The sequence below is a fragment of the Tyto alba genome, unplaced genomic scaffold (genome assembly GCF_018691265.1).
Source record: "Tyto alba isolate M040663 unplaced genomic scaffold, T.alba_DEE_v4.0 Super-Scaffold_28, whole genome shotgun sequence".
Lineage (NCBI taxonomy): Eukaryota > Metazoa > Chordata > Aves > Strigiformes > Tytonidae > Tyto > Tyto alba.
Genome location: NW_024881302.1, coordinates 9,190,869 through 9,216,989, shown reverse-complemented (window position 1 = coordinate 9,216,989; position 26,121 = coordinate 9,190,869). Strand labels below are relative to the sequence as shown.

At 35.2% G+C, this 26,121-nt stretch overlaps 1 protein-coding gene across 1 annotated transcript in view; it reads right to left on the bottom strand.

Moving 5' to 3' along the window:
• DNAH3 (dynein axonemal heavy chain 3) overlaps positions 1–26,121 on the bottom strand; it is a 68,552-nt gene that overhangs the window by 40,949 nt on the left and 1,482 nt on the right. Inside the window, exons 2-24 of the mRNA XM_042798386.1 lie at positions 24,328–24,473; positions 23,782–23,886; positions 22,164–22,265; positions 20,136–20,361; positions 18,558–18,627; positions 17,293–17,482; positions 16,560–16,749; positions 14,666–14,861; positions 13,517–13,642; positions 12,635–12,830; positions 11,289–11,468; positions 10,756–10,892; positions 10,496–10,601; positions 9,734–9,912; positions 8,172–8,356; positions 6,924–7,047; positions 6,203–6,356; positions 4,379–4,523; positions 3,890–4,101; positions 3,473–3,564; positions 2,906–3,020; positions 2,214–2,330; positions 731–910 (exon numbers count right to left, since the gene is read on the bottom strand). Of these exons, the coding sequence (XP_042654320.1) occupies positions 731–910; positions 2,214–2,330; positions 2,906–3,020; positions 3,473–3,564; positions 3,890–4,101; positions 4,379–4,523; positions 6,203–6,356; positions 6,924–7,047; positions 8,172–8,356; positions 9,734–9,912; positions 10,496–10,601; positions 10,756–10,892; positions 11,289–11,468; positions 12,635–12,830; positions 13,517–13,642; positions 14,666–14,861; positions 16,560–16,749; positions 17,293–17,482; positions 18,558–18,627; positions 20,136–20,361; positions 22,164–22,265; positions 23,782–23,814 (3,255 nt within the window). The 5' untranslated portion in view covers positions 23,815–23,886; positions 24,328–24,473. The remainder of the gene's footprint in view (positions 1–730; positions 911–2,213; positions 2,331–2,905; positions 3,021–3,472; positions 3,565–3,889; positions 4,102–4,378; positions 4,524–6,202; positions 6,357–6,923; positions 7,048–8,171; positions 8,357–9,733; positions 9,913–10,495; positions 10,602–10,755; positions 10,893–11,288; positions 11,469–12,634; positions 12,831–13,516; positions 13,643–14,665; positions 14,862–16,559; positions 16,750–17,292; positions 17,483–18,557; positions 18,628–20,135; positions 20,362–22,163; positions 22,266–23,781; positions 23,887–24,327; positions 24,474–26,121) is intronic.

Below are 26,121 nucleotides of genomic sequence, written 5' to 3'. Positions count from 1 at the left end.
AGACAGGTCTCAACTTCTATTTATTTATACTGATTATTTCAACACCTTTATCACACAATCACACCCTCCCGATGTTTTTGACAAATAGCTCTGCTCATGCTACCACTAAGTATCTGGCCTCTTACCCAACTTCTTCGTTATAGGGAACTGAACAGGACACCCAATAGCACTGACTATCCTCATTATCTTATCCTAACACACTACCAACTCAGTACATATTCATAAAAGTTTTGAACAACCATGCCACCACATATTAGAGAACAATCATATGCAAAAAAAAAAAAAATCCATTTAGTTGCTCTAATAATGTATACACCTTAAGAGCCTAACGCAAAATCTAATTGTATCCAGAGAAGACTTTGTACAGATAGTCAGAGAACTCTGAATAAGATCCTGAAAACACAAATGATTCATCTTTCTACCTAATTCTGATCATTTCACGATACAAAAGCCAGAAAATTTTGAATTAAATGTTACTTGAGCTCTAATTCATCCTGCAATATGCAGCCTTTATAGAAATCTCAAAGCAATAATGATATAATTTACCACTTTTAGAGCAAGACTAGATTTTGGTGGGCTTTAGTAAAGAATCTTCCACTTTATATTATAACTTCTTGTGACTTAAATAGAAATATCTAAGTCCAGAAAAGCTAGTATATCTTTATGATAGTAATAATCATGTTACCAGATGTGCATAAAAATACACAGTTTATTAAAAGCAAGCACTTACCACTTGTGCCATAATGTCCTTCCAGTATGAATCCACAACCCCAAACTTTCTGCCCTCTTCAGGCATTTGAGCTATAATGTCTTCTGAACTAAAGATTGGTTCCAAATACAACCATGTTGCCTGACATTTTAACCAGCTATCTAGAATATCTTGCATTAAACATAGCTTATCTTTCCAAGCCTGTAATGAAAACATTTAATATTTAAGCAAAATTATATCAAGAATTAATCTACACTGAGGAATCAAAGAGTATGAGTTCCCAGGCTTCAAAAGAGAGGGAAAAAAAAAAAAGAAAAAACCACAAACAATTAAACAATTGAACAGTTTTTAAAAGAGGGAGAAACTTCATTTAAAAAAGAAAACCAAACACTAATAAACATGTGAATATTTCTTACACAACACAAATACAATAGATGTATTCTTTTATTAACACTTTTTAAGCAAATTGTGAGAGAACTGCCTAAGAAGTGCAGAGATGACTAGCATGGCAAACCAGAATATCTTCTCTTAATTTTAATTGTATACTTTCTATCTTATCATCAATGAAAGGATAAAAGCTTAACAAGGTATTCAGCAGACTGAGAAATGTCAGTTCACAGGCCATGTATGGAGCGGGTTCAATCTTTGGCCTCCCAAAAAAGCTATTTCATGCAACTCTAGCAGTACAAATCAGTTTTAAAACCAGAGAGAGATTCTTTTTTGAATAAAGAAGTTCAGATAGCACTGCTTTTCTGACTTTGTCAGTCTACAGTCTAAAGGATATGCAAGGGAATGTACTGCAGGAAGAAAACACAGCCAGCCTGTGTTCATTATTCTGCAAGAGGTACATGGAGATTGTTAAGATAGCTCTATATTAATCGTTCTCTTTCATTTCACTAGTTCTACTGAAAAGCAGAACTCAGCTTTACCTACAATTTGTCTGAAGTCCACAGGAAAGAACAGAATTTAGGTCTTAGCATTGTTTACAAATCATCACTATTAGGCCAGAAAAAGTGATATTAAATACTAATGGAGAAGAAGTCTCTGCTTTCTGCATAATCTTACTATTAGAAATTCATTATCTTAAACAAAGGCCACATCTTTACAAAATACTAGGACAGCTAACAAAAAAGCTTTTGAAACCCTTATGGATCACCCCAATACCAGAGGATTAGAAACAAATTATCTCTCACAACGGACAGACCTATGTCTTCTTACACAATGCAGTGGGATTTGTTTAAAACAACTGACCATTCTCAAGACACTGAAATAAAATCCCATTCTTATAATGACTAGATTAGCAATGCAATTTCTTTAGCCGTAAAGCAAGCTTTGCAAACCTCTGTTTGGAAACCATTAAGTCAAACCATTAATTCAAAGCACTTGAGGAAAAATATGAATGTGTGTTCTTACAGTTAAAAACTATATAACTTCTTATCATGCTAAAAATACCTTAAAGCACATTATGAGACATGCAAGCTCAATCAAAACACCTTTTCCTTACCAAGCATTCAGCTTCTATTGCTTTGATGAAGGGAGAGCCACACATTGTATGAGTCTTAACAATGTGATCATCCAGCAAAACCTGGATGTCATCAGTTGCTGACAGGATGCTGGTGTTCTGTGAACACATGACATTTTGATAAGGCAAACAGCAGTTGCTTTATTTCACCACTCTTCAACGTTACACGCATTCAGTTTCCTGTTTCCCCCTTCGCTATGGTGGTTGAAGGTAAGAAAGTAGCAAGGCACTGAGAAAGCCTGTGACATGTTTGAAGATTCAAAATGGTATCTCCACTGTACATTTCTGTTCCACAGGTCAAGAGATAGATTGTTTTGTGAATGGGAATCTAGCCAGGGATGCTAGTGACTCAATCTTTTGCATTGTGATTCATCTTTCTTCTGGGCAAGTTAAAATTTCACTACTGTCCAGCTTTCCATACAATATTGGAGAAGCTCTCAGGCTTACAGATTTTTTAGGACAAATATGTTGAGATCACAAGTTATTCAGATACTAAGGTCCAAATATATGGTTATATAGTAATGGAGACATTTGCCCAGGCTCCAGGATATGATACCACTTTCCATCATGACACAATGATTCAACAATAGCAACTTCCCTCTATTTCTCAACTGGTATTAAGATTCAAAGTAATTCTTTTCAACAACATATATATTGATTTGGAGTTTACTCACAGTATCCCTGTACTTCACCAGATTGAACTGCACATTGACCCACTCGCATTTCATTTTCTCTATTGATTTCTCTAAGGAATACTCCTTAATTGCAGTTGCTCCAACAGGTTCCAGCCTAAATTGAAATGAAACATACCTTTGAAATGTTTTTGCAACATAGCCGAAAAGAAAAAAAAAAAAAAAAAAAAAAAAAGTTGTAGGTAGCATTGCATATCAGACTACCTTTTATATGAATTTGTTAATAATATCATAGACTCTTATTTCAAGGAATATTTTTTGCACTCTCTGGCTCACCAAGTTGGAGATATTAATTTGAAGATTAATACAGGCAAAAAATTCTGAATGTGCACATTAAGTGGTTTAGGAATATGACTCTGGTTTTTGGTGCCTTTGTGCTACAAGAACAACTGAGAGTTCTATCCATAGCTTGATAAAATACAGCTGATTTTACAGCATGTTCTAACAGCAGACAAAAAACCCCAAACAAACAAACAAAACTAATATTTGGTACCTGACATATGAAATACAGTGACTATCTAAAAAATAAGAATAGAGTGAGCTTCTTACTGATCAATATATTTTGAGAGTCCGAAGTCCAGTATATTTTTAAGAGTAGTAGTTTCATCAGGTCTGATCTCACATCCTACAATTCCACTAATCTGAAAATAAAGTAAGAAATAAAATCTATTATCAAACTGCATGTTTGTAACAGACTTCCCAAATACCAAGAAATAAATGTTAAAGAAGTATTAATGCAGCCTCCTAATTTGCTTTTCCACCACAAATTATTAACTCAAAGAAGCTCCTGCCAGTACCATTACAAATTTCAAAACTAGATCTATCATGTGACAGGACAAAGGATCTTCTTACTGCGAAACACAGAACTATTACTGTATTTCACAGTAGGGAATATATGGAGTAGTATATTGAACTGACAGTTTCTGTGGTAGACTACTGTCACAGTTAAAGCAGAGTTTAAAGTACCTGCTTCCAATGTCTCTCCTTCATTCCACGATTGCAAGCAATTGACAAGACAGGAAGATGCTGTTTAAATTTATCAAGCTTAAATTTCATAGTTTCTGCTAACCGTCTAGGCCCAGCCAAATCTGGAAAACTTTTACTGAGCTTGTACATAGTCCTCCACATATTTCCAATTCCTTCAGTAATTTCATCAGCATTCAATTTCTGGATAGATCCTAAATACAACAGTATAAAAAAGGCACAGCAGGCACATCAGCACAAGGAGATTTCCAGGGTGGTTTATTTACCAGTATTTATAATCATTCTCCTTTAACTAAAAAATCAGTTGTGTTACAAAAAATGATCTTAATGCAAAATCCAACAACTGTATTTCACACTGCTTAACAGCATTTATTTCTTCAAAATTATTTTCTCACAACTAATCAACCCTTTCAGATTCTACTTAACTAACTGAAAATTACACATTTCATCCAATGAACACCAAAGCCTCACCATTCATCCACTCCTCAGATTTGGTATGGAAATTGTACACTGTTATCCAAAGTTGCTCAAAGGGTTGTTTGTTTGCAATTATAGTTTGCAGCAGAGGAAATTGACTCTTCTCCCATTCAAGTAACTCCTCTTCTTTATTAATACCCTTTAAGGAAAAAAAGAATAAATAAATCTTATTTCCATCAAAAATTCCTACTGTTGTTTAAACTTTTAAATAGGTAATACTGAATGCAAATTTTTTTACATGTCATAAAGCCAGCCAGATTTGTAGATTTAGGCCTGTGGATTTTAGGTAAATAAGGTAACTGTGTTCTTGAAAATTGCCCTAGTTATTTGTCAGTATCCTCTACTACTCAAACAATTTTTAAAACCTGTATCTATTTTAGAAATAGAGAATGGACCATGGCTTTCAGTGAAACCAAGGCTCACAAGTTAGCAACCCACTCTGAAACCTAGATGTAAGCTCCTCGGTCACATAGGCTTATAGGAATTTTTTTTACTTGTGATTATTTTTTTCTATTACAGAAGCATCTGGGAGCTCCAACCAAAACAGACAGTAATTGCTGTGCTTATTCATGGTAAGATACTCTCTTTGTCCAAAAGACATAACAGTATAAATCAGTGTGCAAAGACTTAGATATTAAAAAAGTATTGCCTTCATTATACAGGTAGGGAGGTGAAACACAGAGAAATACTCTCTGAAATGGAGACACTGAATTCAAATTGAGTCCCAAGTCTGTGCTTTTACAACGGTTACAGACCTTTCATAAAACTTTTAATCTTTAAACATGAGATGCATGCAGAGAAACTGAAAGATCCACATTTGAAAATAATTTTTTACTTCATGTATTCACTAAGGTTATTGCCATGTCATTTAAATTGTGTGAATACACCCCTCATTGCGATCATGTAGTAAGGAACTTAATTACTTATTCTAATCTAGCTATAACAGCATATCAGTGCTGTTAACTCATACTAATTACACTAGATATCTTTAAATCAGATTAAGAGTGTTGATATGTAGGACTAGCAATTTATGTAAATCCTAAATTCATTTAACTGGTTCAATTTTCTCTTTTGAGTGGGACTTCATTAAAATCTCGATCCTTAAGGCTCTATATATGCAGAAATCTTATTGTCTCATTTTGATTTAGACAATTAATTAAGCCTTACAATGCCGGTGAGGTCTCTCAAAGGTGACCATTCTAGTTTCCCAGCAGAGGCACAGCTAAGACAAACCATTCAGCCTAGAACCAAGCAGTACACTGGATGGGGAGCCCTGAATATAATCTAGGAATGTTGGTCTTCCATTTCCTTTTAGCATCTTAAACTTCCCTTTTTGTCATATAACACATATTTAATGCCTACAGCCAACTTCTGGAAATTATACAAACAGTTGAAAAACATTTGGTTTTAATTAGAAGACAAGCAGTGGGACTGAAAACATAGCTCCAGCAGCACAAACCCAAGTTCAGGGAAGAATGCCACCTGCCTAATATTCTGCTCCTGACAACTCTGCCAGAATTCTGTTTTCTGTGGATAGCATCCTGCTACTACTGACTGCTTGGAAACACTGAAATTCAGTATTTCAGTTTTTATTACTCCCTAAACCCTTTCCCCCAAAACATATGCTCTTGAACTCAGCAGTAGACACAACTTGGCATACAGGGACAAGAAGATATTTGCAACATTTGTGAATTTTGAAATTTTAAAGCCATCTTTACAATATATGGTCAGAACCCTGAAAAAAACAGGGACAGGAACCAAACTTTTGCTCATCCAGCACACTGCAACCCACTCCATACTTGACTAATAAATACTAACCTCAAATTCTGTTAGTGCATTGTCCAGATTCTTATTTAGCTCTTTAAATTTCTCAGCATTGTTCTTCATTTCTTCTATGGTCATGACATCCCACTTTTTGTAGCTTTCTACTTCTCTATTATAAGCTTCAAGAGTTTCCTCAAACTGAGAACACCTGGGGTAAAGATAGCTCAGGTAAGGTGATGTTCTGTTTCATACATTTTCAAGTTTCAAATATTTCATTACTTATAACAGGCACTGTCAAATGAAATCTAATCTCAGTACTAGTGTAATGTAAATACAGATGCCAGTGAAAATCCATTAATCACTTATATCAGTACAATGCAGTAGAATTCAAGGTTCATTTTCAAACCTCCCAATTGATTTAGTTCACTGACATTTGCTACCTTTACTACCTGGAAGAAATAAAGGAAGAGTGAAAACAATGTAGCAAAATCATGTGTAATGCTGTATTTACCAATATAACAAGATAAAATTATTAATATTCTAGCAACATCCTTCATTACTGCTTTCAGACCTTTTTAAGCATAGGAATATTCTAATTCACTCTCATCAACAGTATTTTTCTGATATCTCCATAATACCGCAAACCAGGTTTCTTCCTTACTTTCTCAGCTCCCTTCCAAGTTTTCCTTCTTTGTCATTACATCCCTTTCATTAATAATGACATTTTTCTCTTCTTTAAAAACACCCAGTGAGAGAAAATGTCTTAACACCATACCTTTCAAGCAAAACCATCTCTGCATGATTCCTCCTGTTATACAGCTGATCTCTGCTGTTTTCAAAGATCATCTCAATCTGAGCAGGCCAATGGAAAACTGTGCTATTCAGGTTTATGTCATCATCTAATATTTAAAAAAAAAAATATATATATATACACATCTTTAAGAAAATACCTTTTAAGCAACAAACTAATAGAATGGCTGTTGTGAAGAGTAAGCAAAACAGCTAAAACTACATTTAGGAGCAAGCTAAGAAGCTACGTATTTCAAGCTGCTGGCTGAATTATCTTCACTGCAAAGAGAACTAACTAGTCCTTAAAACAAGTCAGACTGATAGCAAAACTGTAAAATCAAGTTAAGGATATGAAATTCTCCAAATAAGACCTTAACTAGGCAGAGAAAATCAGTAAGAACAGCTATTCCAGAACATCAGCTCCGTTAAACTGCAGACGGAGACAGACCGCTCCTAACTAAATATATAATATACCTACATAAGGTGTATAAAAGTAAAGCTTAAACCATTTTTAGTCCACAATTTGTAAATGTTGAATTATTCAAAAAAAGCTAGAGCATAACTACAATGAGCAGATATCTCCATCTTCATATTTGTCTATTTGTTCAGTGCACTTAGCTCATTATAACTAACTGCAGGACACATGGTTATAAACACAGCTACACAGAATGTGCAATTGTGAAATACTGTGCATGCAACCACTCCAGTCCAAAATGGAACAGAAAAATGCCCTGGCTTCCATTGGCATCCTAATTTTTATCAGAAATAAATTCTAATAAATAGGGCATATCCTAGTTATTTCTACCACTGTCTGATGTGAGAGTGTATTCTGCTTAATGAGAAAGGATCATCCTGCCACTAAAATGGGTATGCATTAATATAACTGTTTTTTGGTTTTATGTACAGCCAATAACATACAGCATATGTGAATGCCACATTTTTGCTCTGAATAGAAGTGCAAACTAAAAGCAACTTCTACAGATGTTTCTTCCATCTTGGAGAACAGCTGTTATATTAGCCAAGAGCAGCAAACCATCACAGCAAAACAGCCTCCGCTGATCTAATACTCAACTGCAGTGATGCAAGTTCTCACACTTTCTTTTTATTTCCTTTCCATCTCTTTTGGATCTTTCCATTAGCGTTCTAGAAGATGCAACATTTATGCATGCAGAGCCCAATATCTATATACAAACACTTTCATATGAGACTTTTATATTCTGTAATTGAGACCTACAAGAAAGATCAGCATAGTCCATGAGGAATTCCAGTCTGTGTGCTCTTTCAACGACCTCCTGTCTCAGTTTAAAAACAGTAACTTCACTGGATCTCTTCAAGTATGCATCAAATTTCACTAGCTCTTCAGTGTTCAGGGGCAGCTCACTTAGTCTCTGTGCAATTAAGTTATATTCATTGCAAATTCTACAATGAAAATAAAACAGACGTAATACTCGGATCATAAGTGAAGTCAGATGCAAGATCTTGTTAATGAAATTTGTCTTTTAAACAAGCATATTAATTTGCTTCATAAATTACTCAGATTGAATACACAAAGCAGATAAGCATTTATAAAGAACACCATTTTACTCTGTACAATCAGTTATACTGTACTACTATGTTTATAAGAATTTATATATATTAGAATGATTGCTAAGTTGGTTCCAAATTACAATTAATAGCATACTAACAGTTTCCTTCCTATAGGTTTTAAATTTCCTTTTTAAGACCCAATCTGCTGCACAAAGAAATGCTTGAATGCAGTAAGCAAGAGCTCGCTTAATCACCCCACAATAATAAAATCAAGTGCATGGTATGAAACAAAGTTATAAAGAGAACAATTATTAAATGATCAAGTTTATTTTATATTGTATATGGGAACAGAAAATACAGAAAGGAAGAAATACTATTTTCCTTCTTCCCAATGATACATTTTCTTGTCCCAGATTCCAGTTCAGTACTGCAGTATCTATAAAGACAGCAGGCATGCAAACAGCAACCACACACAAAGGACAGGTTCACTTAAACCAGCTCAGGCTTTCCAAATGTCAGGTGCTGAGCATAAAGCTCATTGTCTAGATCCCCTCCACAGTAAATGGAAGCAGAGAGGCCCCTCTAGATTGAGGTTCATCTCCAACTGGAGATGCTTTTTAGATAAGGGGGTTGAATAATTCCTTCACGGTGGCTGTCTCTCTATTGACTGTGAAAACATTCTTTAATTTCCAGGGTGGTTTTGTTGTATTTTGCTTGGGGGCTTTTTGGAGTGGGGAGGGACGATTTTTGGTGTTTGCAGGGGGATGGGATGGGGATGTCTTTAATTCACAGAAACAGGACTATCCCATTACATCGGAGTCAAATTGTATTTTCAAGGTCTTATATTTAGTTATTTATTTAAACTTGCCAAGATATTAAATCAGGACCATTACTTCCCCAGGGAAAAAAAAAATAGAAAAAAATAGTTAGGGACAAGACAAACGCAGAGCTGCATCATACATTCTTCACATTGCTTTAGCTGGACACCAGCAAGGGAAGCAAGGACCTCAACCCAAATCCTAGGAGGTCAATTAAGGAGGAAAGAACAGTGTTTCCAGTCTAATCCCTATGTATGACATAAATAGACTAAGTCAGATATTTATTTACAAGTATTTCTGTTCCTGTTAATTTTAAATACCCACTTCAGTGGCCTTGCACTTGTCTGGTCAGCACTAGAAAACCCATCAGATGAATAAAGTTATCTCATCCACAAATATACAGCATCCATCCATGCAGACAGGAAGAACTATGCATGTTAACAACATGTACCTTTTATTTAACTCTCTGTTTTCCATCACTTCAAATTCAATCAATCTATCTTTAAGATTTTGGGTCCGATTGCAGAGTTCCTCATTCAGCTGTAAGGCATCCAGACAGAACAAGGCCAGAGGGACAGTAACATGCATGGAAGCAATCTCTCTCTTCAGTTCTGTTAAACTATCAATCTTCTACAAATAGAAAATGATACATCTGTTATTTTTCCTTAAAGTCTACAGATGAAAAATTCTAAACAACAGCTAATTAGTTCCCACCCAGCAAATGGATAATCTATTCCAAATAGAAGAAGGAAAAACTATTTTTGTGTTTTCCAGAGCTCAGCTCCTATCCACAGATTCCAGGGCTGAAAGCTTTGCACAGTAATATGCCATATTAAGGAACACCACAAGTTGCCTAAAGAAGTATTTAGCCATAGACTAACTCAGTAATGCATACAGAAAAATAGACAGGGCTGACTAAGGACAAGACAGTCAAAAGACCAGCAAGCTGCAGATTCACCAAATAATCTGGTCAACTTTCCACCGGACTTCTACTAAGACCCAACATAACCTACAGAAGGCTATAAAGAAACCTCCTTCTATATTTGCACAGCAAACCTACAGTAAGGGACCGTGTAACTTGAGATGGTGACCCTAGTATTCACAAGGGTAAAACAAGTGATCTGAGTGGGAGTTCCTTAGGCAATATATTGGGAAGTCAAGTGTGATGTGCTAGTTGCTGTATGAACATGAAGCGTTGTCAGTCACATATTACCTCTGTTAAAGCTTCTAAAGAATGACCTTCTTTCAAGAAATCTGTGACATCTTGCTGTGCGTTGTTGTTTAAAAGATTGCTGTATTTCCTGTACACGTTTAAATACCTTAATCACAAAAGATCACAAAAACAAATATAAAATTCCAATGTGAAGATTCTCTATAATAAGAAACAAATAAACTCAAACTGTTTGAGTCAAGTGGATAGTGTTAGGAATCTGAGGGTTTGTAGGGGCAAAAGAGTTAACAGCAAAAACTTACTTCTGCGGACCAAGTATGTTGCTCTCAAATATCTTTTCAAGTTTGTTCACATACTCTGAAAACAATAATTCATCTGCTTTGACTGTACTGAGAGTGAGATTATCTCTTTTTAATTCTGGAAACAGAAATCTTTCTACCTATAGGAAACCATTGCAAATAATGTAATAACACATACAATAGAAGAAATAAAGTATTCTATTACCCATTCACCCACCACTTCAAAAAAATGTATTACTTGGTAAAAGTACTGCAATATGAAAAGGCTCTGGTTCATAATTACCACTTGGTTTCACACATAGTTTGTTTGTAAAAACTATATGAAAATCAAACTAGGACTTTAATATAACTGGATTCTCAAAAATAATAATTCCTATGCTACCTTCTATAATCAAAACAGTACACACAGCTCATGATAGACGACCCTCATTTTTACCTTCTATTTGTCAGTTTTCTGCCTCATTCATAACTTTTTATGTGATAAGACAGTTTTTATTCATGTTATATTTTGTATGCAGCTATAACTTGTCCAGTACCTTTGGAAGTTCCTCAGCACTGTGCAGGATCTCCTGAAAGCAATGACTGATTAAATCCCAACATTCTTTCAAAGGTGGCTCAAAGACAATCTTGGGTTCTTCCAAACCAAGTCTGACTGTTAGTATCTGAGGTACAAAGAACTGCATTTCCTGATATGGTTCTGTAAAATCACTTCCATCCTTAGAAAAAAGAATTAAAATTGTACATGCCAAAGAAATCAGCTATAACCATAATAATTTCTAAAAGATTCAAACTCCCCCAAAACTCTTAACTACACAGCACAAATGGGATCTTCTTCCCTGATTTTTATTCAAAACACTAATGCCCCAATACACAAGATTTTAAGGTGCCAACTTCTAAATGAATCTATAAATATTTGAATTAGGAAGCTGGACTTAAGCATAATTGCCTTGATTTTTCCTCAAGTAACAGAAGTAAAGCACTAATTACCATACAAAACAAAAGCTCTAAAAAAATATCCATAATGCCTATCAGAAATGAAATCTAGAATCAAATACAAGATCCTGGTTTTTTTAATTGCCTTGCATGGTTAATAAGAACTGCCCTACCCTCAAATTGCCTTTACAGTAATGGAGTCGTAATCCATGACTAGACTCATAATGTAGACACTATAATGATTTAAAAAACAAACAAACAAGCACCAAAACCACAAAACCAAAAACATCAAACAAATCCAAACCAACCCACAAGACAAAAAAAAACTAAAATAACCCCCAGGTATCAGCAACATCATCATCACCCAGATGTAAGTAAGGCTCAGCATAACGCTTGACAGTCAACTGTATTAAGTGTGATCCACTGGCTGCGATGCAGTATTTAATCTGCCACATTTGTTCTATTTAATTGTTTCATTTTGTCTTATCATCACAGATCCTGGATGATCTGATATTTAAAGAACTCACTGCCACTAAGATGCAACTTTATCGCAGCAAATACAGTGTACGGAGAGTAAAAATTCTCAAGATGCAATGCTTATTATTATAATTATGTGCACTACCTGAAATAATACAGGGCACTCATTTGGTATAGACAGAGGCATCGCATAAATAAATTACCTCTACAAAGGATTACATGCATGACTATGCACACTTTTGACTTCAAAGAGGATTATTCATGTGCTTTCAGAAAAACACATTTAAGTGTTTTGCCTAATTAAAGCCAAGAAAAATAAAACTAAAAAGAAACACCCAGGATCCAGCCATTTTTTATGGAGGCAAGAGCTATCTAGGATATTTTAGCCTTCAAAAGCATTACATTTTATGGCTATATGAATTACTATCTCCATGTAACACTCAGAACTATAGATATACTTTGCAGCATATACCTTGTGGATCATAAAAAATGCAAGAAGATCTTCTAAGGAGTTAACAACCATCTCACGTAATTGTAACGACATTAAAGTTGACACTGAATGAAAATAGCTTTCAACTTGCTGAGAGGAATCAGAGTCATTTTCAGGAGCCAAATGAAGCCATTTCCTTTTCTGATCAAGGAAAATGGATGCACAAGTTGGGATCCATCTATAATGAAATAATATGGAGACAAAGTTTTTAACAGCTTACAAGTCTTACTCTGCTCTTTACAATGAAATCTAAGCTTAGAAATTACCCAAAGAATGAGCAAAATTGAAAGGACTAGCAGGGAATTATTAACTAGATATCAAACAAAACTCTACCTACGAGGACTCAGAGGAAAGCTGAGCTTTTAAGCTAAGGATTCTTGTTATAATGGGCCGCTACTATTAGTTAACAGACAAAGTAATAGACAAAATACTAGTGGCAATATTAAATCATTAAGTGGGAAACTTCAGTTTGGAAGATAGGTGGCAGAATGCAGTCACCTTATATCATATAATCCCTTTCTTAAATGGATCCATTTCCATAATTTAAAAAGTTTGGTTTTCTGTCACTGTTTTTATAGATTTAGACTCCACATCTAAAATGGTTAGAAAACTTCTAATTTCCAGTCTACATTTATTCATAGTCAGTTTATTCCCATTTGCTCTTGTACAAGCACTCTTGCAGTTTCAATAACTCTTTCAGCATGCAGATGTTTATCCCTCTTCGCTATTTTCCCCTTTGTTTTGGCAGCCTCGTGGTTGGGACTAGTGTCATCTCAGTCCAAGATCTGTTTTAAAAAGGGAGCTTAATGTAAATCAGGCCCTAAGATACTCTGTTTATCTACTGTTACTACAGTTGGCACTGACTCGTTCTGAAGAATACTGTGAGCTTCCACACAGTGTCTTCGAATGACCTCCTCAAATTCAGTAGGAAACAGTGGCAGGTCTCTACAAAGCATTTCTTCAGTGCGAACAAACCTTAGATGACTATACCTATGGAAGTAAAACAAGTTGTAGATATTTTATGGAATTCTGTTTAAAAAAAACCATGAAATGCAATCAGGAAGGTCTCATATGTATTTATAAACATGAATCATATAATTTCATTGATGCATATCACTTCATTGCTAAACTGTCCAAAAAGTGCACTTCTAATGTTTTGGGGTTTGTTGTTTGGTTTTTTTTTTTTTTTTTTTTGCTATTGGCAAACATAAAAGGCTTCACAAATTTCATTTTGTACTTGTTATATTTAAAATTGTGTTAATTTTTTTCTAAGATGGTCATAACAATTTCTTGTTCTTTTCCTAGATTCATTAGTGTATCCAGGCATTATAGAACATACAGAATGACACCCACTGCTTCTATTCCATATTAGTAATAAGTACCTATTCCATTAGTATTCCATTATTACTAACCTGCGGGGGAAAAAAAAATAAAATTTCATCAGCATGACATATATCACAGTCTTAAACAGGCAAGAGTTTAAATCCCTGCAAATGTTACTTAAATGCAAAAACAGTTCTCAGGATTACTAACTACCATATTTAACTTCATAAGAAAACCAATTTTCTAAAGTTCCCAGAACAACTTCCAACTACAGATATTTGAAAAAGACTCAGTTTTAAGAGTTAAGTTTGTTAATTTCAGGAATTAAGATGAGAATTCCAAATCACTATTTACTTGAGCATTGAATCTTAACTTAGGGATAACATCTTTTAACAAAGGGGATGATATTTTCATAGCATGAAGTTATCCATTCTTCACTGTGGACATGTAAAACAAGTTCATGCTTGCATTCAGGGTCTGCAGCAAACAATCCTTTTATGTTGAAATTCTTACAGGCTCAGAAAAAAAATATTCTTTTGAAAACAGAACAGATTTTGACACTTTCTCTCCACTGGTCCCCCTAGGATCTCCATAGCGTATGTAGAAAAGTCAGCAGATACACTCTCTAACCAAGTTATAAAATAAAAACATCAGCAACTTCATTAAGATCCTATGAACAAGACATCTTACTGAGAAAGCCAGAGCTGTTGCAAAGTGGTCATCAACGGATTCACTATGAATAGGTTCCTTTCATTCCAGCTTTTCACTTCTTTGTAAGAGCTGTGCCATGGGACTGGTGCACGGACAACTCTCTGGGGAAAAGGTTGTGGGGTACTTGCAATAAACAGTCTCTCTGTCTCAGCTGGATCCATCAAGATGTAGTCAACTAGAACAATTCATATATATCATGGTCAGACTGCATGTATAGTCAAAACTTACATATGAAAACACAGTTTATCCATAGTTCAGGAAGTCATAGTCATGTGTCATCCTGCACATTTAAAACTTATACAGTCATATAGTTACTTGCATATTTTTAGGATTAAATACAACACAATAATCAAACTACCAATTTGATTATAAAATTATTTCAGAAAAAGAAAACAAGAATTGGTCCAGGTTCTAAAAACAGGAGGCAGGAGAAACGACTTTTTGTTCTATTGTTCCAGATGAAGTACATTTATCTCATGTTTAGATTACTCATCCATAAACCTGGGGTGGAAATATCTCCCTTTCAACAATGATTTTTAGAAGGCTTCTTAAATGTTTGTGAACACAGAAATCTTATGAATCATCTGTTACATCTAGGAAGGACATGAAATTCAAAGGGCTGATCTGTGACCTGCTAAGTGCCAAATCAGATGTGTTACCAGTTCCGATCAATGGCTCATTACATATGAGATTAACAAAAGCTGGGAAGCAGACTCACTACCCCTTGCCGACACTAGCGTTATGACAAAAAGGGACTACCAACACTAAAACTGTGACATTGATAAAAGGCAAATTAAAGGGTACATAGAAAGATATCAGAGACTATAGAAAGCAGAGTGAGAACTGTTCAATTTCTCCTTTTTATGATGTCATGAAAGAGGCCACACCTACTTATTGGTCAACATATTTGAGAAAATTGAAAGGAATTAATTCACATGTGGAAAACCTGAGAACTGTAAAACTACTGGTAAGCACATTAAAAAAATCTCGTGTTCTACAGAACTGTCTCTTCCATATTCACTTTCAGATAGGCATTACTGAATTCCAAGCATTATGGTGTTCTTTTGTATTTCTTTATATATGATGACCTTCTATTTGTTGAACAGGAGCAGTGTAAACATGCACATTATTGTATCACCTAATTAATCCCGTAATGTCTTAAATTAAATTCTTTGAACTTGTGACATGATCACAGTGTAACATCTGACTTCAGTGGAGTTATGACACAGATGAATTTGGCTGCTAATGGGTATCAATGGCTTAGTGCAGAATAACAAAAAGAATTGTTTGGGAACTATCTGTTAAAATAGCCTAGTTTACCCTCTCCCTACATTAGGATCAAATATACTTAGACTGATGTTGAGGGATACTTGCCTATGATGCAATTCAAAGCATCATCCATCAATGATTCAAAGCACATTCATCAATGAATAATTTGCTGCAGTGCTTCACAATCTTTATAGACACAGTGTCTTTCTAATTTCTTATGCTACAAATTGATTACTCCTTGCCCACTGTCATTTGATCAACACCCTCTTTATGCATTTGATGAGATGATGCAGAATCACACATTTTGAATGTGATTTGGATTTGAATTAGGAATGGAAAATTGGAAAAGTATCGGCAAAATGACCCAGAGCTACTGAACTTGTAAATTATTATATTTAAATGATGTAGGGTTTAGTAAACAGATATCTGTTGAAATTGTGATGTTATGTAGCATGATCACAGATTATATTCTCTCAGATACCTACTGCAGTTTTAGTGACCCCAAAGGAATTCTCCATGGGTGCTAAGAATAGAATTCAGACTTCCTTTCAAAGTGCAATAAATGTCTACATACTCTGAATTGCTGAGAGATTTTGAGTCTTACCAATGGCTTTCATGAGGCTGATACGATAGTCTGCCTGAATCTCTTCTTTTAAACTTGCAAGTAAATTCTTCAGGTCTGGGTTAGCAAGAATGTGAGTTGGAATATGCTTTAAAATTACATTAATCACTTCCTTATCCTGAGGTGCCAGCATGTCTTCCTGTACTCCATTATATATGTAGTAACAGTACCGCTAAAAAATAATGTTTAAAATATTATGCTTATTGTATTAATTTTCTGACAGATAATGAATTACTACAAAATATTTTTAGCTTTCCCATCACTCTAACCTTTTCTGCAACTGAAAGGTGTTTGAATATAATGGATTTTGGCTATCTATCTCCTGGTTCTTTTTAAAACACTATCAGTGCCTGACATTTTTACAATACTTCTATCTGTTTTGATGTAAGCATATACACCAACAAAACTGAGTGCAGCATATGAAATTATTGATCTGCAAAGTACTAGCCAACAATGTGAGAGGTTATAAATTTTGGAAGATGCTTCTACTTGCAATCCCATCAGAACAAAAATCAGACTGAGTAGCTAGAAAGAGAAACAAATGGGAAAGAAGTGAACAATATTTAACAGCAGTTTGCTATACTGAATATTTACATCTTCTAAACCTCATGTACTACCTTATTTTCTCAACTACTTTTAAGTAGACAGTTTACTGACCAATATTGCAGATTATTAGTTCTGCTACTTTTATCTTAAAAAGAAATTATATTAATACCTCTAGATCATTTCTTGAAGGTGGCTTTTCTCGCTTACTTATCTCCTTCTCATGTAAGTGCATGACAACAAATTGTTCTTCTGGGGTCAATGGGTGGTTGTCTGTATAATGTATGGCATGCAATTCTGGCATATGGGCAGTTGCACGCAGTGTAATGGGATCCAAACTATCTAACAAAGTTGGTGTGCTTCTGAAAAAAAAAAAAAAAAAAGTAAGTTTATTGGATAAATAAGCAGTAATGGATTCTTAAATCAATATGGACAAATGACAAGCATTATATAAACCACTTACACTGCACTGAGGACAAGTATGATCTATGAAATCTATGAAATATTTCAATTACTCACAAAAAGCCCTCAGCAAAATCATATAACATAGCATACTACTTTAACAGAAAGAATACAATCATGTAAACCTTACAACTGCACGGTACCACTCAGACAGTATCTTATAAGCAATTCTATCAGGGTCAGACCTATGAGCACTATTATTTACATTGCCCAAGATCTCCACTTATTTTCAGGTGATTATCATACCCAAATCTTAACAATCTTAGCCAAAATTTCAAGTTGGCTCATTTGCATAAATGTTACACTACAGACTTCGTTTTCATTATTATATGCTGTTTTCTATAGGGATTTTGTCCACACTGCTCAGGATGAACAATACTCAGCCAACAAGCTATCACTCCATTCTTGATTTACTTCACATTATCAAGTCCTTAGTTGAAGATAATTTAAATATCCCTTTTGTCTTTTTTATGGTACTCATCACCATGTTATCTTAAGAAGAAGTAAGAAAGTTACTGTCATAGAACTTCCAGAAAGGACGATTTCCTCATTTTACAAATGAAGAACACAAGCACAAAGAAGATAAAAATATTCACTACAGCAGAGCACCAAATTTGACACAACTCTAGGAGCACTACAGAGCATTTAAACACGCACAGCAAAACTGTAAGAGTTAATTTCTACAGTCTGCATCTCTATTAACTAAACTCTGGGTTCTCAAACCAGTAATCATGAAAGCTTTCCTTTAGCATGACTTAGACTGAAATCTGGCCTGCCGCAAAGAAGCAGTTAAAGGTGCTCATTTAGCACACCATGGAATTTCAATCTTGATGTACATACATTTTTTGTAGAAACTTAACATTTCATGCTTGGATGTTTAATGTAGCATCCAAGTAAAAAGAAATATTAAATCACAACTCAGATATCTAGACTGATTGTAACAACCTGTATCTTTATAACATTACAGTATGTTACCTATCAGAATTCCACTGACTTCTTTGTGTAAGTTTGAGCTTTTTCCTAGAAGGATCAAGTTCTTTTGAAGCTTTAAGCATCAGTTAAGGAAATCACATGCAGGAATATTTTTCAAATACATTATTATTTTAGATTGGTGGAAAACAGATCTAAGTCAATTAATCAGATAATGAAATAACAGAAATTACACTGTCACAAAGAAACCTTTAGTTTTGATTTAGCATTAGCAAGATATTAAAATCATGTGTTAAATAATTTTGCTAATTCTGGGACTATAAACTAGCTTCAGGAATGCATTCTGCTCATGCTTAAAACTTTAGTGCTTACTTGCCTCCCTGCACAAACTGTATTTTATGCACTGGGACTTTCTATTTTGAATATAAAAGCATTTCTGTAAGATGTATAGTTCCACCAAATATTATGCACACTAAAAAAAATGAGAAGTACAAACTACTACCATGTGCTCTTTTAAGAGTACAAATAAATAGATCTTTTAACAAAATTAGTACATCCTGCCTTTTCACCAAGAAAAGTACCATGACCTGCTTCCCACATCCCACCCATGTACTGGAGAAGTATATGGAGTAGAAAACTCAGTTGATAAAGAAACTGTTAAGAGACTCAATGAACAAAATCAAACCCTTCTTAAACAGTGTATAAAGGGACAGAGAAGATACTGAAGCTATTATGTCTCATCCATCCCTGGGATTCAAAACAATTTCTAACACTTCAGGAAAGCAAAGCAACAATGTAGGATGTGTATATTCACAGACAGACTGACACTATGTAGAAAACTATGGTATATGAATGTCCTACCCTTGATACAGAGGACATTTAACTAGATAATTAGGAAACAAATCTCTTTAATAACAACTTACTCTGGAATTTTCAGACTAAGTAATAGAGTTAATTTGACACCTGCAACTGGTAAGATACTCAAAGCCTAAACAACTTGTTTTCATAAAACGTCTGATACATATGTACTGGTAAACTTAAATAGCAAGAGTATTAAAACTCTTAACCTTATTTGCTTTATATCACAATGTCGTGTTGAATCAACAGCATATCATACATCATATTGTGGGATTTACATATGCACATTTGCTAACAAATACATCAGATACATGTTTTAGATATAAACAGTGTATGAAGCAACATTTCTTGGATTTGATCCTCAGGTAAACATTTTAATGCCCAGCCCCCATCATGAATATCAGCATAACAGAGGTGCACATCGAATTTGTTTCTGCTTTCCTGTCAGTACTTTTACTTCTAACAATAATAAGAGCTAACTTGTCTTTTGTTCATTTTCTGCTTTGAAAACAATTCCCTCCAAATAACTACATGTGATTACTTGTAGGGATGAGCCTAATTAATCAGAAAATGGCCTTACCATTATTAAAATTAGGCATGCTTTTGGAAATTTACCTATACTGACTCTGAGGTGTTAAGACTGTAGGTGTTTATTAGGGATAAGTGATTTTCTACAGGGATGATGCTTTAACAGATAAGCAATTAGAGACAAAAATGTATAGAACAAGCAAGGCTAAACCTATGAACACATTCAAATATGGATACACGGCGAGTCTGTTCTCTGCTCCGCTGAACTCAGTGATGTCCCTGTCACTGAAGAGGGCTTTAATTTGTGCACATTTTTCAATTTTAAATCCCGTGCAGTAAGGGTATAGTTATTAGCTATGGAGTCACTTGGGCTTCGGTAGTAACGCTGTTCTTTGAATGGAGCTGCCAAAGTCCATGATGCTTGTTGCATCAAAGGAGGATAACAGCTGCTATTGAGGACAAGCTGAAATTGGAAAAAAAAGCAATAGTTTTACACAGCACAGTAATTTAAAGAGTCTTCTTAGAGCTAGAACAGGGTTAAAGATCAATTGGTATAAAGAGCAAATACGTAAGTCTGACTTACAGTCATTTGACTACCAATCTGTTTTCAGACCCTGATGTTCCACACATGTATAAGAATAATTTTACACAATGCATCAGTAGGAGTACTTCTGCATTTTTCTGCATAATCAAGGTCTTCTTTTTTACAGATAAGAAAAGGCATTAGTACATTATCCAGTACTCTCTACTCTCCCACATCTCCACCTTGCTTCTTTTCTTCTCTTTATATTTGCTTAAATTTCAAAAATTCTTATTTCTCAAGCCTTTGTTAATGACCTTTCTACTTTTAATACTCAATGCTTGTAATAGTTGAACAACTATACAAGTTAAAAAATTCAGCTCTCATCTTTCTCTCTCTCTCACACCAATACAGGATTAGTAATAGATTTCTTCTGGCTGTTCATTCCATGTTTTCTCAAGTGACCTGATATCTATTGATTGGTTTTTCATCAGTCCAGATGTCTAAACTTGAATGAGATAGCCCACAGGCATAAGGGACATGGGATCAAGAAGTATGTTTCTTATCAAGATACCCTCAGAGAGAAAACATACATAAGATAGAATCATGATTCATACCATGGTTCCTAATGCTTTTAGTCTAAATAAATATTTAACTTGATTCTGTATTACATCTTGTTAAATGATCTCTTGCTTCATCGGAGTAACACAACCTATTACCTATTACCTATCCCTGGGCATCTATCTGCTATCTATCCCTCTATGCATCTGGGTGCAGAGCAAGTGCCTTGCTAATTGTGATACCAACGGGAACCCCTTGGGCAAAAAGTTGGGCAAAAAGTTGGCCAGAGAAGAACAGCTGTTTCCGGAAAAGAAGAAAGTCACTTGGTAATAATCTACTGCTTATGCAATGCAAAAAATCCAGGACTGTTTAAATCAGCTCTTACGTCTTATACAAACCCTTAACACTTCCCCAGAAGTCCAACTGATTTTTGGATGAAAATAGAAACTTTTTATGCACATCTCCTTGAATAATTTTCAGGTTTTTACTATTATTGTAGAGTATATGTGTCACTTAAAATTTCCTATTTTCAAACAAAGTCCAAAATAACCCATTCTCCATCAGAAACTACTTCAGTTACTTCATAAACAGTATCTTTCTAAAGAAAGACATCTTAGATGAACAGAAGTACTGATTCAAAAGAGCCAAGTGAGCAGTTGTTAAGTACTTGTGGTGAGGAAAGCCAGCTCTCTCTTCTTCCTCCCCTTAAGTGTTGTCATACATAATTTTTGTGTCACAAAGAAGAGACTGTAGTTGTTCAGCTGTACAAGCTATCTATTTTGATCTATGCTGCACCTGCCAAGCTGTCAGATGGTTTCGGAACAGTAGTCTAACTCGGGTTTTTGTGCTCTGCCAAAAAGTATGGGGGGTGGGGAGGGCAAGGGGGAGAGAAATCACAAATTGTTTGGAAGGAAAATATTTATGCAGCAAATAATTTAAAGAACAGATTTAAACTGCCAAGGTTTAACATCCAAATCATAACAGAAGTTGTAACAACACTTTTCTAAAGAAGAGCAGCCCTAATGAAGTACCTGACTATCTGCTTAGTACTTTAACTGAGTAATTGAAATAGTTCTTCCTATCCTTACTTCATCTGCCTGAGGCTTGGTAATATATGATGCCTAAAATCATGCTAGCACATGCAATTTAATGTATACCATGACAGAAGGGGAGAGAGCACGTACCTGATACAATTCTGAAGGTGCAGCTGAAGCAGAAGCAGGTAGGGGCGGTAACTCTGGTAACTGTTTTGCATGACTCATGTTATACACAGAATCGTTTTGTGACTAGAGAGAAATTAAAAACAACTTCAGAGACATTTATTAAATAGACTGTTTTGAAAAAGATTCATTATGAAAGAACAGAGACTTTCAGTTTTCATTGAAAATGACATATTGCAACTTTTCTAATTTTAAGGAAATGGACTTTCTGTGGAGTGGGTTCCTCAGCAAAACAGATATTCAGATTGCACTGTTCTTTGTAGTCATTTGACAAAACTTCTAATCATTAATAAATGTCAGATTAAAAAAAAACCAACATTTTTATATTACTGCAAACAATTCTAATTGTTTTGAATATTTTTAGTTATACTAAAAACTCCACATATCATGTGGAGTTTATAATGCTATAAACAGTGGATATTAAAATATTAATGCCTACCAGACCGTCAAATTGAAACAGTTCAAGTTGTGTGAACTGGGGAGAAAAAAAACACTAGATTTTTTCATGTCTATAATGGCCCAGTTCCAGAAGCTATATTGCCAGGATGCCACTGGAAGAACAGATTGCTCACATGGACCCTGCAAAGTCTATTAATACAAATGTCATAGTACCTAATACCTTCTCAAGCTGACAATACTTTGAGGTGGCCTTCCAGGATGCCATACAAAGTTCTCTAAGGATATCTTCTCAGAATTATTTAGTCTCACAGTGCTTTAAGATGTTTCTGCATGGAAACTTTCCTTAGTATAGGCCAAAACCTCACCCCTAGTCTGCTCTGAGTTTCCTAAATCAAATTTGTTAAGGAGATTCACAAGGAACAAATTCCCAAATACATAGTGACACTATCAGAAAAAGGAGGTGGAAGTATGTGGTATCTGAATGCCAGTAAGTAAATCACCATGAAAGAGGAAGTTATTACCCAATACAATTATGTTTGAATAACATATAATATTTTTTTACATTATTTATAATACATTTTGAGTACATGGTTATTGCTTTCTGATATACGACTAAAAAACTAGGCTGCATGAACCTAGTTTTCCAGGAGACAAAATTCTGCCCTCCTCAATATCAAAGTAGAGCCCATTTAGGAATAAAATTTGAAAAAGGACTGATCTGATCTACCTCCTTGGTATTCCCCAACGTGCCTGCATACAGACACACCGAAATCAAGACATTATCACGGCCAGGCGTATTTCGCCAAAGACAGCATCAATTGCTCTTGATTAATGACTAAAGGATTGGGCCTTAGGGTACTTGGAAAATTAATAAACCATGTGGTTTATTAGGAGATTTGTTCAGTCTTAAAGGTGCAAGTTATTAAGAAAGCCATTGTTCATCCTAAAGCAACTCTTGATTTATATGCCACCTAACCTTTTACAAAGTCAAATAACTGAGCACAGGAATTCTTAGTAAGAAGTATATTATAAAGGCTTACGTCCAAGGAATATTCAACAAGAACAATTGTCTTCAAGCAAGAGTTCTTGCAGTGTTAAACCACTACCCACCAGTAATGGCCAATTTCATCTAAAGTTTTGAAAAAGTTATCAATCTTTCACAGTCACTGCAGAAAGAACTTACACTCAGGAGCCTCGGGCTCTGTGTTGGCTTCATTTTGCTTTGTTTTTTTGTTTGCTTAGAAGTTTTTGGTCCTCCCCCTCAATATAAGTACCCTTGTTACATGCACTGGAAAAGAATTAGAGATTCATTTCAGGTACTACACAAGATATCAAAACAATATTATCCCAACTGCCAGGCAAAAGAAAAATCCCAGTTCTCTCCTTCCTTGTTTACAACACTAAGCTTTCTTCCCCTCCAAACTACACAGTCTGTCTCTCCATTCCTCTTCAAGCTCACTTTTCACTTTAATCCTTATCTCTCCAGATGTCTTTCAAGCACCCTGATCTTTCCACTTTCTCCAAAACCAGTTTCCTCCCCACAGCTCATTCTCTTCTAACAGCCCAGGGTCTCTGGGGCCCTAATTGTGGTTTACAGCAGGCAGTGACACACATTAATTGCCATGAGAAATAAGCACACATCAAAAGGAATGGGAAAAGAGAGAGATGCCCAGCATGCCTTACACATCCAGAGTGCATAACTGAGGAGGTACATAAGAGCAGGCACTACCTGCAGGCGCTCTTCTTACCAGTCCCTCTGCCTGTTCCAGCTTGGTGAATTTCTCTGACACTCTTGCCTTTCAGTCCTCAGCTTTGTTGCCCCAGTTACAGCGTAGCTGGTGCTTGGATACAAGAATTCCCTCCTCCCTCTTTTCCCTAAGCAGAGAGAAAACAGCCCCTTTCAGCACAGTGTTGCACCAAGCTGTGATCAGGGAGATTCAGCTGTGGAATCAATGAGCAACGATACAGGTTCATTTTACCTCTGAAAGGTACTAAAAATGTAGTCCTAAGAGATTCTGCCATTTGTATGAAAACACTGCACAGGAGCTCCCAGAGCAATAAAGGCTATATAAACTCAGATTTCCTTAGGAGGAAATAAAAAAAAAAAAATAAAAAATTAAAGATTCAGAATATTGACCCCAAACATCTCCACCACTTTTCTATCATTCAGAATCAAACTCCCTGAAGATCCAAAGACAGCAGGTGGGATACTTGTACTCCAAATTCTCTTAAGTCTGCTTGTATGCATTTGACTCACACTCATGGTCATCACCATGTCCTGAAAGAGTCCTCCGCATTTCTTCACAAATGGGAATTATTACCATCTTACATGAAATCTAGCACAGTCTCCTTATACCAACCCTCAAGAGAGACCTTGCACACGTTCTGCCAACACAGCGAGACTTCCATTTTAACTTAAACTTTTTCCCAACATCTTTGGATGCTATTTTTTATTCTATTTTCTGTAAACTGTGAGAATGGCTGATATCCCTGAGTTAACTGCAGAGTTTTCCTTATACATTGACCTAATACCAACTACAAGTGGAACATTGTTCCTGCTTGGCCACACCTGAAAGTTCCTACCATAAACTAAGTTGCTCTTTAAACACAAGCCAGCAGTGAGGGGCACAGAACCTGCCCTGCTAATCCTGGAACTGGCAATTGCTTGGGTAGTGTGTGTGGTAACTCTCCGAATATTTCAGTGCTGGTTTTCAACATGAGTATTCTCCTGTTAGTTCAAGCTGACACTGGCATGAAGACAGGCTCAATTAAGAAACAGTTACAGTAACTACTGTTGCACTGTGCACAACAACTTGAATGCTTACATATGCATGCCTTTTGAAGTTAAATTAATTACATAAATTACTTGTGTTGCTTGGTAAACATTCAAAAGTTATTTTCTATAGAAAAATATGGTATGTCAATTTCTAGCAAAAGAAATAATTATCCGTAGCAGGAAAATAATTTACTAAGATCTATAAGACTATCTCCAAAATTGCAGCTATGCCATATTTCAAAAACAGCCAGAAATTTAAAATGTCCAATATACTTCAAAACTTGGTGGAGCCATTAAACTTTATAATGCCATTATCACTGGATTATGTCACACTGTACTTCTACCAGTTAGTTTTTCCCTATACCCACTTTAAAAAAAATTATACAAAATCAACAACTTGAAATTTTATTTTATATACACTAGTCTACTAGGAATATCAATACAGTATGCACTTTAATAATATAAGATATAAAAAATTTAACAGTTCAAGCAGAATAAACTTGCCCTCACTATCCTCTTCTTGCAGGTATCTTGTGTTGGTCTTTTAGAGCCCATGGTCCAAATTTGCATTAACATGAAAATCTATCTTTTTTTTCCACTGTCTACACTGATCCTTGGATGAGCTTATTGAAATCAGCATCTAAAGACACAGAGCTCTAACAGTCTGATAGGTTAAAACCCCCATACTTATAAAACCTATCTTTGCATTATAAAACCAGCACACTCCAAATTAAACATGCTATTTAT